Here is an 18,502-nt window from a genome sequence, read left to right as displayed (position 1 = left end):
TAACCTCTGACACTCGACGATTGACGCTCTGCAGCCGATCAGACGGGGAAGCTGTTCGTCGGGGACGCAGTGTTGCAGGTCAGTATCAGTTTCTGACTTATTTGCTTGGATGCTGGTTGGGGTCACGACCCAGCGGGGCGGCTCTTTGCATCTCAATTTCGCTCACATTTTAACGGTTATTAATTTGAAGGAATGGTAGCTGAATCTTTTGAGCTATATGATGTTTTTCAAATGAATCATTCAGCATGTGATTTAAAAAACAAAACACATCATTGCTACAGGAATCACTCAATGTATGTGTTTCTATATTTAAAAAAATATCACCAATGAATAATAGCTGATGGTCCTTAGAGTGGTAGTCATTAGTGTCTAGTGTTTAGTAATGCTATTCATTTAATCTTTTTAATAAGTTAATTTGAATCCGTCTGGCAGCTTTATTGGATCTGCTGTTTATCTGGAATATCAAGTAGGTTCAACGGACAGCAAAGCAATATTACCATTCATATTGAAAATGATTACGAATAATAATATGAATAGAACTGCCACTGCTTCCATCTCTCACCGCTGTTTCATATGTATTTGCAGTGGCTTATTTGAAGTGTCACATTGTAGAATATTGCATCTGTTTGCCTGGATGGCAGGAGACGAACAAATTAGGGGCTGGTGCGTAAACTTTGGGAGTCATGGGGAGGCTCAGGCTGGACGACTGTTTTTAGGGGAGATAATCTGTGAAATGAGTTTAGCTTAGATTTAAAAATAAATAAATGGGGAAAAAAGCTGAATAAAAAGATATATATTTATATATAAAGGTTGTTTCTCCAAATTGCAGCAGATTATGACAGACTTTTATAAACTTTAACACTGTGTCTCTGTGTCTTTTCCCGTCTTGTTGCAGTTTTTTGTATTTGTACTTACAGTTTTGCATTTTACTTTAAATATATTGATATTTGTAGGAATTCTGTTTGGTGATGATTGGTGTTTTTCTTTTTTTCCTGTCTTGGAGATAATTTCCATCTGCTTTTATTCTCTTTATAATGATTTAGCATCTTATTTGATCTTATTTTCACTTCATATTATTTTGCCTCTGTAGCTCAAGGCATTGTGTTTTGGGGTCAACTATACACTCACTGGCCACTTTGTTAGGTACACCTTTAGACGCTGAGAGAGAGAACACTCCTTGTTGAGGTCAGAGGAGAATGACAAGACTGCTTTAAGCTGATAGGAAGGTAACAGTAACTCAAACAAGCACTTGTTATAACCAAGCAGAAGATGACCTCAACATCAATGCTCAACATCTCCAGCCTTGAAGCAGATGGGCTACAGCAACAGAAGACCGCACTGGCAGTCCTCACTGGACTGGCTCACAAAAACTGGACAATAGATCTCTGGAAAAACATGAAAGCATGGATCCATCCTGCCTTGCATGAACGATTCAGGCTGATGCCAGTGAATGTACTCAAATGGACTCCAGTCACCAGATCTCAATCTAATAGAGCATCTGTGGATGTGCTGGTATGGGAGACTCGCATCATAAATACGGAGCTGTGTGATGCTGTCGTATCTATATGAACTAACATCGCTTAGGAATGCTTGCAGCACGTGGCTGAACATATGCAATGAAGAACTGAGGTAGCTGTGAAGGCAAAATTGGGTTCTAACATGGTGTACCTAACAAAGTGGCTGGTGAATTTATGTTCTGCTAACTTGGCCTGAACTGGGACTTAGAGAGCTGAAAGTCACCGTAGCCTTGCAAAACATTTTTTGGTCATAACTCAAGAAACTCCCAAAACACATAATTAGTTTGGATTATGAAAATGTTCTTCATACATAAATATTAATCACTTTAGTGCAGGAGCTGTTATTCTGGACCTGGTAGGCCTGTCCAGAACTACACCGAGGTGACTAAACAGCACATCACCCTGCGAGTCATATTCTAGAGATGGAGGCCTGTGACACCTCTGACCCTGTTAGTGAGAATACAAGTCCTTAATAGTCTTATGTTAAACTAAATGTTTGTGTTTCATCTCTGTTTGTTTCTTTAGGTCAATGGCATTAATGTAGAGCACTGTACTCACGAGGAAGTTGTGAGTATTTTTGTATTTGACTCTTGCAAAAAGCCAATACCCTGCTCCATCTGCCCATTACTCTTCCATCCATCCTCCAGGTGTAACACCAAATCCCGCTGTTTATCAACAGGGAGGTGCGCCTCAACAATCTGAGTTGTCATCTTGGCAGGAGGCTGTTTTTCTTTTCGTTTACACTGTGACAAATTGAAAAGCCTGAAAAAGAGTCGATTATTATCAAAGCCTGCACAGGAAGTGAGGGTGCCAGTATGCGGTGTTCCCCCCCCACCCCCCTTTCTTCTACATTCACAATTTCTTTCTTTTCATTTTGATCAGTTTCCCTCTGAAACAGCATCTTCCTTTTGTTAAATATCGCCTCTGCTGTTTGCGACCATCCCTCCATCTCACCCACGCACACGCACGCTCTTCCTGTCTGCCATATCTTTTTCCTCGTGCAGCCTCATACAGCTGTTCTCTACATTCACCTCCAGAGCGTCAAAACATATAATGAGCAGTTTCTGTTCAGAACGAAATCCAGCACATTTAATAGCAGCCTGTCACACTGTCGGCGCTGACAGATGCTTGGGCTCAAGTAAAAGGGCTAGCATATAATGCAGGAGAGGATGGCAGATATGCATCGAGGGCATGCACAAGTGACCTTGCGCTTTTCGTTCATGCGTCTCATTTGCTCAAATTTTTCATTTATTTCATCAGCTGCATGGAAGAAACAGATTTCATCGCATTAAACATATGTTTGCTGTGACTGCATCTCTGAGAACATGTCACTTACACATCAGATAATGAGACATTCAGAGCGTAATTACTTTGTCGTGTCAGCTGTCACTTTGCCACCGCCTGTCACGAGCGAAAAGCCGGCCTTCCAAATCTGCCTTTTGATGATTCAAGTGGAACCACTTCAGCCAGGCTTTAACTTCTGATTTAATATTCCTCACTCATCTCCCGCTACATTTCATTTTCTCAGGCAGCATACAGCTTGACATGAATGTGGCTTGTTTCATTTATATGAGATTAAGTTTTATCTCGCTGTATCACTCGCAATCTCTCCCCCTCGCTATCTGTATCAATCTCTCTCGCTCCCGCCAGGTTCACCTCTTGCGTACTGCGGGAGATGAGGTCACCATCACTGTTCGCTACCTGCGAGAAGTTCCATCATTTCTAAAACTGCCTCTAGGTAAGCGCACGCTGATCGACGGCGTTTAAACCGGCTATAAACTTTATTGCACTGAGCATTCTTAGCAAATGAGAAGCGAACCGCTTTTATGGAAAATTGTCTTTTTGCTCAACTTGGTGCTTTAAACCTGTTCGATAGACGAGCGTTCATTTCAGAGTAATAAATTGTCATGCTCGGTGGCCCGAGGCGAGCAGTAATGTCAGAAACACCCAGAGCTGCACTTACCTTCAGCAGCTTGAAAAGATGAAAACGGAGACACTAAAATCATCCAGGTGGAGCCGATAAAAGGTGTGGAGCGAAAGATGTAGGTGAGAGCGGTGAGAAAATGATGGCAAGGAAGAAAGCAACACAAACCAAGCCTCAAAGTAAAGTGTAAATTTGGCAATTTATTGGAACACTGTGCAATACTTTATCATATACTTAACATCAGAGTGAAGGCGGGTGAGAAATGTCTGAAAACATGTTTGAGTTCTAACGTTTCATTTAAAAACAAAAACAAAAAAACAAAGCATTGCATAATAATAATAATAATAATAATAATAATAATAATAATAATACATTTTATTTAAATAGCGCCTTTCAAAGCACCCAAGGACACTGTACAACAGATAAAAACTGGAAATATACACAATGATAAAAATAGAAGATAAAAGTTAAAACATACAGCATAAATGTCATTTTAAATGTTTTCATGTTATTAATATGACAGGCAGCATTTTAGTTTCCCACCAAATTACAGTAAATCATTATCTTAACTGCCTCCCCTTTGCTTTCATTTCTGATACCAGTCAAAAAACATGTTTTTACACAGAAGTTTACATTTGTTTTTTAGTGTGTAATAAGAAAATAAAGTAACAATATAGTAATTATAAATAGATGTTTTTCACATGTGATGCCCATGTAGATGGCTAATGAAGTGCTGGACAACAGAGCGAAGAAAAAATACAGGCCTGCAAAAGTTTGGTTATTTTAGAATTTGTTTACTTACTAACAGATTCACTGTGTAAAACAGGAGAAATATGTGCAAGCGTCAGAGCTCAACACTACAAAAGTAAGATTGTCTGTTGTATATCAGGACCGTGTAGCTGTGGTTTGATCTAATTTCAAGGTGGGGCTGTGGTGATGTCATTACTGAAATTCAGAAAAGGCAATAAACAAACAAACAAACAAACAAAAACAGAAGGGCTGTTGGTGGTTGGATTTTGTAGCGCTGAAAACAGCCAGCAGGGATGGCAGGAGTCTGACACAAAAAGCATTTTTTCTTGACCTCAGCTTTAATTGATTAGTACACCAACTCAAATTTGATTGCTAGTTTCTCTGATCGTTTTTTTGCTTTGCAAAAATCCCCAAACTGTGATAATTGGAAACTTCAGATATAATTGGTTTGTTTTTTTGTTGGTTTCCTGTGCTAAAAATCTAAATAATCGAGTTTTGGATTGAATGGGGGAAACAAAGATCCCGTGACCTTCGTTTGGGTTCAAGTGACATTTGATGAGCACTTTGTCTGATGTTTTGTAGAGAAAGGATTTTTAAAATCGCCTGTCCCATTGACAGTTTCACTTCAGTTTTCACAACAAGTAAACAACCCACCAACTGCCATCACATTTAAAATTCAAATACTGCTGCTCATGTTTTTACTCTCACTTTCTTAAAAAAAAGGTAGTGATATTTTAGGGCATATGCTAATTCTCTTTCTTCCCCAGAATTGGATAAAAAGATTGATGCCACTCTGCAGGCTTTATACGCCAGACAAACAGCTGTTTCTATTTGCTGTATATATTACGTGTTAAAGCACTTTATACCGTTGTTGCCGGTAGTTGGATTTTCTGATCTTTAGGCAAATTCAGGCTAGCTGTTTCAATCAGCTCTGCTGACTTATTGTTGGGGGTTTCAGGTGTGTTTACAAATGCAGATAATTTTAAAAAACTAATACAAATCAGATGGTCGTCGGTGGTTTTGAGATGCAGATCATCTAGTTGAAGGACTGATGAGCTCATGCCATCTGTTTACTGTTCACAGAAATCTCTACTCGTCCAATCTGTGCTCAAGGTTGAGGTCACATTTGTTGTTTTATGGTCAATAAAATTTAAACAAGGAGTCTCGAACTCCAAGCCTCGAGGGCCGCTGTCCTGCAGGTTTTAGATGCATCCTTGTTCCAACACAGCTGATTTAAATGGCTAAATTGCCTCCTCAACATGTCTTGAAGTTCTCCAGAGGCCTGGTAATGAACTAATGACTTGGTTCAGGTGTGTTGAATCAGGGTGAGATCTAAAACCTGCAGGACAACGGCCCTCGAGGTCTGGAGTTCGAAACCCCTGATCTAAACTGTGATAGATCATGAGCCGGATGACCTACTACAGGTGTGCCCAACTCCAGTCCTCGAGAGCTACTGTCCTGCAGATTAATGGCTTGCTATCATGCCTTTGCCAAACTTGATGGCACGCTGAAGAGGTAATCCAACCATTTGATTCAGCTGTGTTGGTGTAGGGATACATGTAAAAGCTGCAGGACAGTAGCTCTCGAGGACTGGACACCCCTGACCTACTATATCCTTTGACGGTCAGATTTTTGTGATTTATCTTTTAATCCTAAATTAGGCTAAACCTACCTAAGCTCTTGGTCCGTTTTAAAGGAAGGATAAGAAACTGGTACTGATTTTATCTCCCAACTCTTACAAATAAAAGTTCTTTAACTGTAGTAAACACAGCTAATGCATCAATGTCACAGTCTGTAACTTCCTGCATTACATCTGGGCCTTTAGATGTTGACAGTTTTGTGTTTGCAGCGAACACTCAGACTGCTGAGCCGCTAATAATTGTTCTGCTATGAATTAGCTGTAAGCAAAATGAATGAATGAACCCCATGCAATACAAATGATTTCAGTCCCCACAGTAAACACAACAATCACTTTGTACAATTTATCTAATTACGAAGAGCACACAGATGTAGAAAAATAATTAATACTAACAGGCACGCATGAATATTTATAGCTCGATAAATCGCCACATTCTCCGGAAATCAAAGTGTGAGCGCTTTGAGAAATCCAACCTTTGTATCGTGCGGGTGTGTTAACATTCATGGGAAGGCTGCAGTGCAGAGATGCTCAGGTTTTTAGCTGTAGGCTGTTTGGCCCCGTGAATTGTGGTTTTTGTTGTCTGAGAGTGAAAAGGTTCAGGTTGTATTCTCTCTAAGCCGGCCTTTGTTGTACCATGGCACAAATGACAGGCAGGAAAGGCCAGGAGCTGCTTGCCACACTTTACAGAGTGTGACCGAATCAGAAGGCAGTTCCTCCAACGCCAAGCTAATATCATATCAACGAGCAGCATTTGTCTTTTTGGATTCTGCCTGTGATCTATGCTGCATGGCTAAAGGCAGGGCAGCAGAATAACGTCAATAATAACCCTTATAATTTAAGACTACGAGCTAGAACATGCTGTTTGAGGTTTATGTGCAACTCATGACTCGCCTTTGTTTCCAGATGAATTCAAATATTGATAGAAAAGGTGAGAAGTTGGATTAAATCTTTAACAGTGATTCTTCAAAAGATTTTTGTAAACATGAATCATTCTGCTGTTTGTTTCAGGGTCTCCGGGGCCAGATCACAGTCGAGTATCCTCCCCGCTGTTCGACAGTGGTGTACATTTAAATGGAAATGGAAACAACACAGTAAGAAACACCTTTTTGATGTTGCACATGAAAATGTGATTGGTTTGGGTTTGATCTCTTTCCTGCTTAGTGCCAGGGTCTTACCAGCTTCTTACAGGTAACTGATTATTTCAAGTAAAGCTACAGGTTTAAAACACTAAAGAAAGTGAATTAAATCAAATCACTTTTTTTTTTTTTTTTTTTTTTTTTTTTAATCTGAGAGTAGTGCGGTGATTAACACTTGAAAGATGAGAGTGCTTTTGGATCTGTGCTTCTTTTGAGGTATCCCTTCAACTTTGGCTTACTTTAGACATGGGACGGTTACTGGTGTCAGACAAGCTGCCACACATGCCAGCTGAGAGCAGGAAACTGAGGCTCCATTTCACACGGGCTCAGCAAAATTGGGCAATAGAAGACTGGAAAAATGCTGCCTGGTCTGATGAGTCTCAATTTTTGCTGCGACATTCAGATGGTAGTGTCAGATTTTGGAGTAAGCAACATGAAAGGATGGACCCATCCTGCATTATCAGGCTGGTATTGGTGTAATGGTGTGGGGGGAAATTTCTTGCGGCACTTTGGGCTCCTTAGTACTATCTGGATATCATTTAAACGCCACAGCCCACTGAAGTAATGTTGTTGACCATGCTGCTAACTATCCTCACAGTGTACCAGTCTTCTGATGGGTGATCCCAGCTGGATAACGCAACAGGTCATAAAGTTCACATCATCTGAAACTAGTTTCTTAAATATATCAGTGAGTTATCAAATGCACTCAAATGGCCTCCATAGTCACCAGATCTCCAATAGAGCGCCTTTCGGGTGTTACAGAACAGCGGCATGAAGAATTAAAGCTTTTCTGAAGTTAAAAAGGAGTCCGACCTGATATTCCCAGTGTAACTAATAAAGTGGCCAGTGAGTGTAGCTTGTAATTTTCTATACCGCTGAGGCATTATGGCCATTAGCATTAGTAGCAGTTGAGACTATTAGCACTGCTAATATTGACATCTCCTCCCTGCTTCCTTCTGTTTGTGTACATTAGGGAAATCTGCATTGTTAGACTATCAGACTCTTCATCTCATCGAGACGTTGCCGGGATCACACCCAGCGATGGAGAACAGATAAATGTGTGCCGGAGCCATCTTGTTATTCCAATTAGAAAAATGAACATCTTGTGGATGTAACATTTTCATTTGATGGAGAAACGGTTTCTCAATATGCGACAGTAATGGAACCTTGATAGAAATTACACCTGAGCTTGTTTTCTGAAAAAGGTTAATCCCACATGCAATAACAAAACCCCAGTACGCCCACACGCTGTGGCTGATTTAGACCAGTTACAAAGGTCTGGTCGTGGGATGCTGGGATTTATGTGAGATCACCCAAGTGCATGCACATAACAACAATGAGAAAGGTGTAGGTTGTTAGTAGCAGTGAGCAGCTATAGGTTATCTCAGCTTTGCAAGTGTTCGATACGCAATCATTTTTTAAAAATTCATTCATGAAGCGCAGGAGAAACAGGAGTTTTAATGAATACGAAGCCTCATAAAAGACTTCTGTCCTTGTTTGCGGTTAGAGGAGCCTTCATTGATGTCTCTTTGGAGGCGTATAATGAAAACGCTTTTTAAGTCTTAGAATTTAAACCTCCACTACTCCTTTTTTCTTTTTTTTGTGGGCTTTTGCTGGTCAAGAAGGTAAAAAGATATCAACTAAATCATATCATGATGAATTCTTGGCGACTAATTACTTTAAAAATATTTTTGCAATAGAGGTTTTCAGAAATGTTGTTAAGCAGGGGCAAATAACGCATCTAAATCTCAATATTTGTGCATTTCCCTGCCATCCTGTGAATATTGTGAGGTAAATCCAGGTTCTAAATTCTTGTTTCATTTTGTTAGAGTTACAGGTTTTGACAGTGAAGCTTTTGGATACGACTTCTTTATTTTTCCATGAATCGGAAGATTCAGTCAACAGACAGAGAAGTCAATTTCTGTTATGTTTCTGGAAATAAAATATTCCATCAGTCACTGAATGATATATGAACGAGTCCTCGGTGTAAAGCTTTAGATTACATAGAGGAATCCAAGTGGAAAGTTTGTAAGTGCTACTGAAGTGGAGATTTGTGGCTCAGAATATTAGAGGAAAGGGCATTTTGAAGAAAACAGCTGTTTGAAGAGGTGCTTGGGAAGAGTGTGCACAATATTGATATTTAAAAATCTAAGATAAATTAAATTTAAAGTAAATCTGATGGTTTGCAAAATGTCTAACAAAGTGCAGACAAATCACACCAGAACGATTGTATTTGTTTGTGTTATTATTAATTCCTTGCTCTCTCCCACAGTGTCCTTTTTCCTTCCCCTCACCCCAAACTAGTTACATTAGATTGTGGCTCCGCCCTGAGCCTGGTTGTGCTGGAAGTTTCCTGTTAAAAGGGAGTTTTTCCTTCCCACATTCGCCAAGTGCTCGCTCATAGGGGCTCATCTGATTTTTGGGGTTTTCTTTGCATTATTGGACGGTCTTTATCTGACAATATAAAGTGCCTTAAAGTGACTGTTGTCGTGATTTGGAGTTATATAAATAAAATAGAATTAAAGTCTGAAAAAAATGCATTAGTATGGAAGTACAGTAGCGGCAGTGGAGTTACCATCCACTGGTAACTCCATCCAAGTTACCAGTGGATGGAGAAATGATCTTTTAATTTTCTTTCCTTTTGTCTCACTATTGGAGTACTCAACCCGTTACTTGATCTATTAACTGCCTCCGTTGAGCCTAGAATGGACAACTAGTAGGGGAAGAATGGCACTGATATTAGAAAACAGACACAGGAGGAGATTTTCTAAAACCATGAAGCTTCCTTCAATGAGGGCCCGACCGATATACTGCTGGGCTGATGATATCAACCGATATAAGCAATTGGCCAGTTAAGTTGACACTTATGACTAATAAATGAAAATGAAATGAAAATTAATCAAACATATCCATTCAATCTGAGCAGAGTTGGACAGAGCAAACATGAGTAAATAACTACCTTTATAACTGTTAGGGGTCATTATTAGTCTGATGAACAACTCTATTGGAGTTGTTCTTTAGAAAGAAAAAATATATATACTGGTTGCTTTATTGGAGTATCAGATTTTTAAATCCCAGTTTAACCTGTGGTTGAAACTCAAAGTTATAAAATAACAGCTTTTTAGGAAGCTTTGTTTCAACAACAGCAACAGGAGGAAACTCTGCTTCATTCAGCGACTATGAATTTATCACTCTAGGTAGCTCAGCAGGGCTGACCACTAGCATGGCAGCTGTTGTTCATACAAATCTCCTTTGACTTTGATGTGTTATTAAATGTGAAGTAATCCATAACATCCTCTGCACACATATGCTAGGATGGTGTTTTTTATTTTTTCCAGACTGCAGGTCCCAGATCTGAGAGTTGGCCCCTGGCAGAGAGAGGAGAATTAATTACCTCAGCTAGAGTCTCGCTGTTGTTTCCAACATTCATGTCAAAACAAAGATTTACTGGCTTCACTGATCAAGATTGTTTTAGCCTAAGAGTAATACCTGCAAAATCACCAAAACCTATTTGTTTTCATATTTTTAGGGGCAAATGTTGTATTAGCAGTTTAAAATATTGTGAAATTATATCACGTTAGTTTTGGTCATTTTTTTTAACCCCTACATATTGTGCCCGTGTATATATTTTTATGCTTAATCATAGGCTATGTTAAATCAAAAGTGGCTCTATTTTAATAGCTCTGTGGCAAAATAACAAAGTGTAATTTTCATTTCACAGCTGCAGAATCAGAGTGTGACTCTGCCCACAATAGCAACAGAGCCTGTTTGAGTTCATGAAGCAGATGAATCAATCTGCCATCACAGGGTAGGAAGGGTCAAAAAGAAAACGGACCCAAGTCATTCATTTAGGTCTGTCATTCTACAAAGCTGTTATTCGCTCATTGAGCTTTCTTGGTCTTCAGTGGTAATGGCTGTGATTACAGTGTACTGCTGGGATGCCGGATTGGGAGACGTTTCAGTGTAGAAGCAGCTGACTTCACAGAGGGGATACTTCAGTCTTACCAGAGGACAGCGTGATGCAGTTTGCTCATTACCTTCACTGACAACACCGGCTACCAAAAACATGTGTGCATCAGTGCATCAAAGAGAAAGTGTTTTAGAGTTCTCCTGGATAAACAAAACTATTTACCTAAAGATAATATTTTGGTTTTAAGCTAAATCCTCAGATAATTCCATATTAATACATTCATTAATAATGGAAAGGGTCGCTTTAAAACAGTCTGGCTTGTCATTTCATATGCATTATTCAGAGTAATCATGAAGGACAGCAGGTGGTCATTTTAAGCTTTCATAGATTTAAAGTGTTTCCATTCAAAACTCTAGCAGGTGCTGGAGAAGCCCACGTCTCTGGACGGTCTGTGGACGATCTTACTATTTGCACAGAAAACCCTGACACATACCTGCCTATGCAAAAATAATTCTGGTACAAATCTGTAACAGATCAGCTGGCTCTGTATAAAGGGTCTTTACATAAAAATGTTTAGTTGTAAACCTGTCTGGCAACATGAGCAGTTTCCCGAGAACAGAAATAACATTTTTAAAAGCTGCAAAAATACAAAATGGAAAAAAAGAGGGCCTCTGGAGTGTTTTTGGTCACGTCAACGGAGATTGTGCTTGCCTCACAGAGGACTGTTATGTGAGTGATTGTTTTTGTTCTTTGAGTAGGCCTAATTGTGTGTTGTGTTTCAGATTTTTTAGTGCAGTACAAGGCATGATTTCACTTTCATGTTCACAGAATAATGATAGGAAGCCTCAAGATAGAGATTTAAGGAAAAGTAGGGCAGCACATAACTTAATGGCATGCAATGTCATTTGATTTTCTTTTTGGGGGGAAAATTAATTAACTCAGTAGCATCATATGAAATGGTTTGTAAAGGAAATGTTCTTTAAGCATGAGGTCGGCCTCAGATGAACTACACTACAAAGCAAATGCACACTCTGTCATGTGGTTTACATGACATTTTAACCTCTCTCGGTTCTGCTTAGACTTTACAAAACAGACCACTGACTAAAGCTGCTAAAGGTTCAGGTATTTCTGTTTACAGGAGGTGGACAACAAAACTGAGCTGAAAGTGCATACTAGACTTATTTAGTCAAATCCCCATATAGATTTCATCGTTTTTTTCAGGGTGCCTCCGTCTCACCCTATTCCTAGCAACCTCTTTTGTCACACCACCCCATCTGCATGTCCTCCTTCGTTACATCCAGGAACTCTGTCATCTTCCTTTTTACCTCCTGACTCACGGCTCCATATTCCGCATCGTTTGTCCATTATATCCACTAGCCTTCTGCTGCACGTGTCCCAAACCCTCAACCTTGCCTAACTATATATTCGACTTGAGCCGACTCCCTCATATACTAATTTCTAATCTTGTTCTCCAAAATGAATTGGAGAAAAAAAAGCAATCGAGGGGGCCTACAGAAGTTATAGAAAAGATGCATCAATTTCAGAGCAATGCTATTGTGGAAAAAAGTGTTCGTAGCATGGGCACAAAAACGGTCTAACCCACCACTGGGACATTAATTTTACATTCCACATCATGTTTCTGTCCAATGTCATGGCCAAGCTAAGAGTGTGTATTTTATTTTCCTTTATTATGACAACCTTGATGCTTGATGACATCCATCAACGAAAGAGCAGTCTTAGACCTTTCGATAGTAAGAAAAAGGTATGAGCACCGTCACCATATGCTGTTTCAAAAGGGGACAATTTTCCAACAAAATTGATATTTTGTCACATAAACATTCCAAAGCACTAACAGGAAATGCTTTTGAGTTCCCCAGTTGTGAGAGAGGACTTTTATCTAGACTCACATTTTTCATTAACACTCAACAATCACACAGGGAGAAATGGTGGCGAGAGTTAGAGACTGCAATTTCTTCACTGACAGCACACCCAATAAACCCGAATCCTGTGCAGCCACCAGGGGCACGGTGGGGTGAGGAGCATGCTGCTCCTATTTTCTTTAGTATTTAGTATTTAGTATTTATTTATTTATTGTCATTGTCAAGAACAATGAAATTGCGTTTGGGGCTTCCATACAACCCCAAAAAAAGAAGAAAATAATAAATACCCCTTAAAACCCAAGTGTACATATTTAACCCAGTGTGACTCCAATGCAATAAGACAATCCTTAGCAATAATGTTCGTAGAAATTCAGACAAAGACCTGAGAAACATGACAAAATACAACAATGCAACCCATTCAATATTATTGTACTGTGAGATATGATATCAGATATGATAGTTATCTATTTAAGAAAGAGGGGGGGGGCAGGAGGGGGAAGAGAATAAAGATATGATGCACCAATGCAGACCAGTTCATTGCTATTAAGAAGTTGGATATGGTTATTGTCCGTGAGAGGGGGGCAGAGAGTTCAGGAGCCTCACAGCCTGTGGATACAGGCTGTTGGCCAGTCTGGATGTTCTGGCCTGTATAGACCTGTACCTTCTCCCTGAGGGCAGCAGATGGAAAAGGTGGCGCGCAGGGTGATGTTGGTCCCGCAGGATACTGTGCACCCTCCTCAGACAGCGAGTGGGGAAGATATTACTGATCTCTGGCAGACTTGTTCCAATAATTCTGCCAGCTTCTTTCACCACCCGCTGGAGTGCTTGCTGATCGGCCTTGGTGCAGCTGGGGAACCACACTAGAAATCCATACGTCAGAACGCTGCTGATGGCACAGTTGTAGAAGTTCAACATCAGAGATCTGGGAATGTGTGCGCTCCGCAGTCTCCTCAGGTAGTAGAGGCGCTGTTGGGCCTTCCGTACAACTGAGGTGATATGGTTGCCCCAGGACAGGTCCTCGGTCACAGTTACCCCCAAGAATTTAAAACTGCTCACCCTCTCCACCGCCTCACTGCCAATGAAGAGAGGCAGATGGTTGTTATGGCCCCTCTTCCGGAAATCTACAATGATCTCCTTGGTCTTTTTGGTGTTTAAGACCAAGTTATTGTCGTGGCACCATGACTCTAGTTGTTGCACCTCTGTCCTATAGTTTGTCTCATCATTGTTGGATATAAGTCCGAGCACTGTAGTGTCATCTGCAAACTTAACAATGAGATTGGACGCGCAGGAGGAAATACAGTCATGGGTGAAGAGAGTGTATAGCAGAGGGCTCAGAACACACCCCTGAGGGGCACCGGTGTTGACCACAAGGGTGGAAGAGGTGTTCTTACCCACTCTGACACTCTGTCTACGGTTAGTGAGGAAGTCCACAATCCAGTTGCACAGAGAGGAGTTAAGTCCCAGTTGGTGGAGTTTGGGACGGAGTTTGTATGGCCGGATGGTATTAAAAGCCGAGCTGTAGTCTACAAAGAGGAGCCGTGCATAGGTGTTCCTGTGTTCCAAGTGCTTCAGTAATGTGTGCAGCACTGTGGCGATCGCATCCTCGGTTGACCGGTTCTCCCTGTATGCAAACTGGTGCGAGTCCAGGGATGGTGGAAAAGCAGCTCTGATGTGTTTAATGACCAGTCTCTCCAGGCATTTGGCGGGAATGGGGGTGAGTGCCACAGGTCTGAAATCGTTCAGACATGTGACATTTGACTGTTTTGGGATGGGAACGATGGTTGCTGCTTTGAAACAGGATGGTACCAGTGAACAGGACAACGAGGTGTTATATATAGAGGTGAAGACGTCCGCCAGAAAAGACATTGCCTTTATTTGAGTTCATATTGCTCTTTACTCTTACATTAAATGGCTGCATTCTGCTGAATTCACTGTCAAAACTCAGCCTGGAAATGTGGGAAAAGTTAAAATCGTGAAGCCAAGTTGAGGGAAAGTTGGTACACAAACAAATTCCTTACAGAGGAATTGCAATAATACGTGGCAATGATGAACACCAGCTCATTCTCCTTGTGGAACGATGTCACGTACGAGTCCATTATTTGTTTTAACAACAAAAACTTACCTTTTAATTTTTTTAAAAAAAACTACATAATTTGGCTTCAGCTGAAACTGATTTACAAGACTTTTTTTCAGTGCCTTGCTTCCAGCATTGTGCAGCAGTGCTGAGTCACTGATGCACATAATAATAATACCTTAAGCTACATTTTCTAGGATTGCTCTGTTTTATGGTTGGTGGTTCAGCCAATTCTCCATCAGTCCATCAGACTGAGTAAAATCAGCTCTTAGATTATTTTGAGACTAATTTTACTTGCTTTATGAAATCCCACTCATCGTTTCTTTATTTATATATTACCCCTCAGCCGGCCAGCATGGACAACCAGTTTTGTCAGTTAATTGGATAACTTGAATGAGGTGATGTAGGATTATCAAATTGAGACTTTGTGCATCTACTCAGAGACTGAGGGGTAGCACTGGTGGCCACCAGTATTTTATTAAATGATCTTAAGCAATAGTTCTCCAGGATTTCTGAAGAACTGTCTTTGGTCATTGACTGCTTTTACACACATTTATAGTCCAGTCCTTGTACCTTACAATTTCCAGAGCAATGTGGTTTGTTAAGCAACTTACCACTGAACTATTAATCATTCAAGCTGAAAAAAGCCACCCAACTCAGGGGACAAATCAGTAGTTTGTCTCTGAATGATGGAGAACTTGGCAAAAAACCACCTTTAAATTTTATCTTCAGGCGCTGAGTTATTACCGACCTGTCAGTAAAACACAGTTTGTTACCACTTCTTTAATTCAATCTATGAAAAGTGCTAAAGATAATGGCCTGAAAGGCATAAATTATTATTTCTGCACCAACAAGGTCAATCCCAAAAAGCTATTGGCCAAAAACTTGGCATTTCTAAGGATCGCGTGTGTCCTTGAGGACCTGAAGAAGTTTGTCCAGTAGATCTGCAGGAGTAGTAATATTTTGTGCTCATTAAAAATGTATTGTGCCATTCATTGTAGTTTTTAAGTCTGAGAAACTCACAAAAACCCATGTATCAAATATGATATGCTTGGCTTTAAAAGGTTAAGCCTGAAAGAATACAGAGGAAAGGCTGAGGTATCGCAGTTTACACAAGAACTGAAGTGAAAATCAGTGGCAAAAAGGATTTTTTAGGGACTGGTGAATCTGAGTTTTAAATTTATTCATTCAAATAGTCAGAGTTACAACAGATGGTGTCTACAAACATCTGTAAAACACAGTGGACACTCTGTCATTATTTTTAGCTACATGTCAGGTAGTGATTTTGGGGCTCTCGTCAAAATTGATGGACTTATGAACACAGAAAAATACAGTCTGAATATAGTTGGTCATACCAAATAATGCCATTCATCCTCATTAGAATTGCACAATTAGTGTTCTAAATTAGTATTGTTGCAGAATAAGCCTAGAGAGCTACCAAAAAAAATCATTACCAGTAAAACCTACTGGTTGGAAAAAGCCACACACAGGGAGAACATGCAAACTCCACACAGAAATCACTGCAGCACCCTTCTCCTTCCTCTTTTTTTAATTCATTGTTTTAGTAGAAGTATGGTTTAGACAGTCAAGACTCCTTCAGGATAATTTGCTGATTTTTGCGCCCTACATTGCTGTACATAAAATATTTTTCTGTACTAAAATGCTGATAATATATTTTAAGCTGAAAGGAGAGAGCTGTGCCTATATATTTTAGTAATGTCCTCTTAAATTTACTGAGCTTTGTCCTCACTAGCCTTTCCAATAATTATTCTCAGTTCATGACACTTCTCAAATATCAGTATCCGTGATGGAATGACTGGCTGTGGCTTTAGGTTCTGTTCCAGCTCCACAGAAGAGGCAGGTGCTTTGTCAGTGTAATCCATTCTGACAGCCTGATAGTTTTCCATTTCCTACCACCTCATCTACTCTCTGCAGAGCTCCACTTGAGAGTTAAGTAACATGTTGTTCGGGGTTGACATAATTGGAGCAGAGGATGATAATTTCTTTAGAAATGTTGCTATTACTGGTGGCGAGCTGACAGGGGTCTGCATGTGACATGTTGCAGTTCAGCAATGATGTTTCTCAATGTGCAAAGGTGGGCATTTTTCCCTCTGCCGTTCACTCTCGACTGCAGTCCACCTAGCGGCTATTTAAATGCTCCATCTTCAGCCATTTCAAAGTCAGAGGAAGGCAGGTAGGCGATTTGGTTTCTCGCATTGTGAACACAAGCCTTCCTTTACTGTGCATGCAATGATAAAGTGGGACTACATCAGATTATTTTTTGGAGTTTTGGGATTTTGTGCTGACGGATAATCTTTGGCTTCAGGAACGATTCACTGTTTGATGTTCACTCTGCTTCACTCAGTTGATCCTCAAGCTTGTAACTCTTTAGATAATGAAGAACAGATGGATTACACATTAAGTATAGTGTGATTTGCATTTAAATGTGGCATACTTCCAACTGTCAAAGCTTTTGTCAACATTTTTTGCTGCAGGACTATTTAGAATAAATGACTGTTGGTGCAGCAGATCAGTCAGAAGCTCCATTAGAACTTGAAATTCTGAAACAATTTGAGGCACCATCAGGCCGACCCTCCTGGGTGATAAGTTAGCAGCGATGCAGGTGGATGCTTCTCTGGTGTCCTGGATTGTTGATTACCTGACAGGAAGACCACAATATGTACGTCTCCCACAGTGTGTGTCTGACAAGGTGATTAGCAACACAGGGGCACCACAGGGGACTGTCCTCTCCCCCTTCCTCTTCACCCTCTACACCACAGACTTCAGCCACTGCACAGAGACCTGCCATCTTCAGAAGTTTTCTGATGACTCTGCGGTGGTTGGATGCATCAGCAGGGATGATGAGACGGAGTACCGGGCTGTGGTCGACTCCTTTGTCACGTGGTGTGAGCAGAATCATCTGCAGCTCAACGTGGCAAAGACCAAGGAACTGATCGTGGACTTCAGGAAGACCAGGAAACACTTGACCCCTGTTTCAATCCAGGGGGTCAGTGTTGACATTGTGGAGGACTATAAATACCTTGGAGTACACATTGACAATAAACTGGACTGGGCTAAAAACACCACAGCACTTTACAGGAAGGGCCAGAGTCGTCTCTATTTTTTGAGGCGACTGAGGTCCTTCAACATCTGCCAGAAAATGCTGAGGATTTTCTATGAGTCTGTTGTGGCCAGTGCGATCCTCTATGCTGTTGCATGCTGGGGGAGCAGGCTGAGGGTCACAGATGCCAACAGACTTAATAAACTGATCCGTAAGGCCAGCAATGTTGTGGGGATGGAGCTGGACTCCCTCAAGGTGGTGTCGGAGAGGCGGATGCTGTCCAAGATAAAGACAATGTTGGATAACACCTCCCACCCACTCCATGACATGTTGGTCAGTCACAGGAGCTCGTTCAGTGAGAGACTGAGATTACCGAAAAGCACCACTGAACGACACAGGAAATCATTCCTGCCTGTGGCCATCTCCCTGTACAACGCATCCACTTAACACACTGTTTGCTGCTACAGCTACACATGTTTCTTTTCCAACTATTTATTTATAAGTGACTTATGTATGTATGTATGTATATATATATATATGTATATATTGTACTATTCTTAGTTAGCGTATTGTCTGTCTTGTCTTAATGTTGGTTTAAAATGGAGCACTGT

At 40.6% G+C, this 18,502-nt stretch overlaps 1 protein-coding gene across 1 annotated transcript in view; it reads left to right on the top strand.

Annotated features, from left to right (window-relative positions):
* Window positions 1-18,502, top strand: part of sntg2 (syntrophin, gamma 2) — a 110,826-nt gene that overhangs the window by 36,145 nt on the left and 56,179 nt on the right. Inside the window, exons 5-8 of the mRNA XM_085256780.1 lie at window positions 35-78; window positions 2,043-2,084; window positions 3,168-3,255; window positions 6,839-6,921. Coding sequence (XP_085112906.1) covers window positions 35-78; window positions 2,043-2,084; window positions 3,168-3,255; window positions 6,839-6,921 — 257 coding nt within the window. The remainder of the gene's footprint in view (window positions 1-34; window positions 79-2,042; window positions 2,085-3,167; window positions 3,256-6,838; window positions 6,922-18,502) is intronic.

Source organism: Mchenga conophoros, linkage group LG19 (assembly GCF_057382185.1).
Source record: "Mchenga conophoros isolate Kocher_MC1m ecotype Shallow Benthic linkage group LG19, M_conophoros_male_GT1.1, whole genome shotgun sequence".
In the NCBI taxonomy this organism is placed as follows: Eukaryota; Metazoa; Chordata; class Actinopteri; order Cichliformes; family Cichlidae; genus Mchenga; species Mchenga conophoros.
Note: the sequence above shows the minus strand (reverse complement) of the source record. Positions and strands in the feature narration are given on the sequence as shown.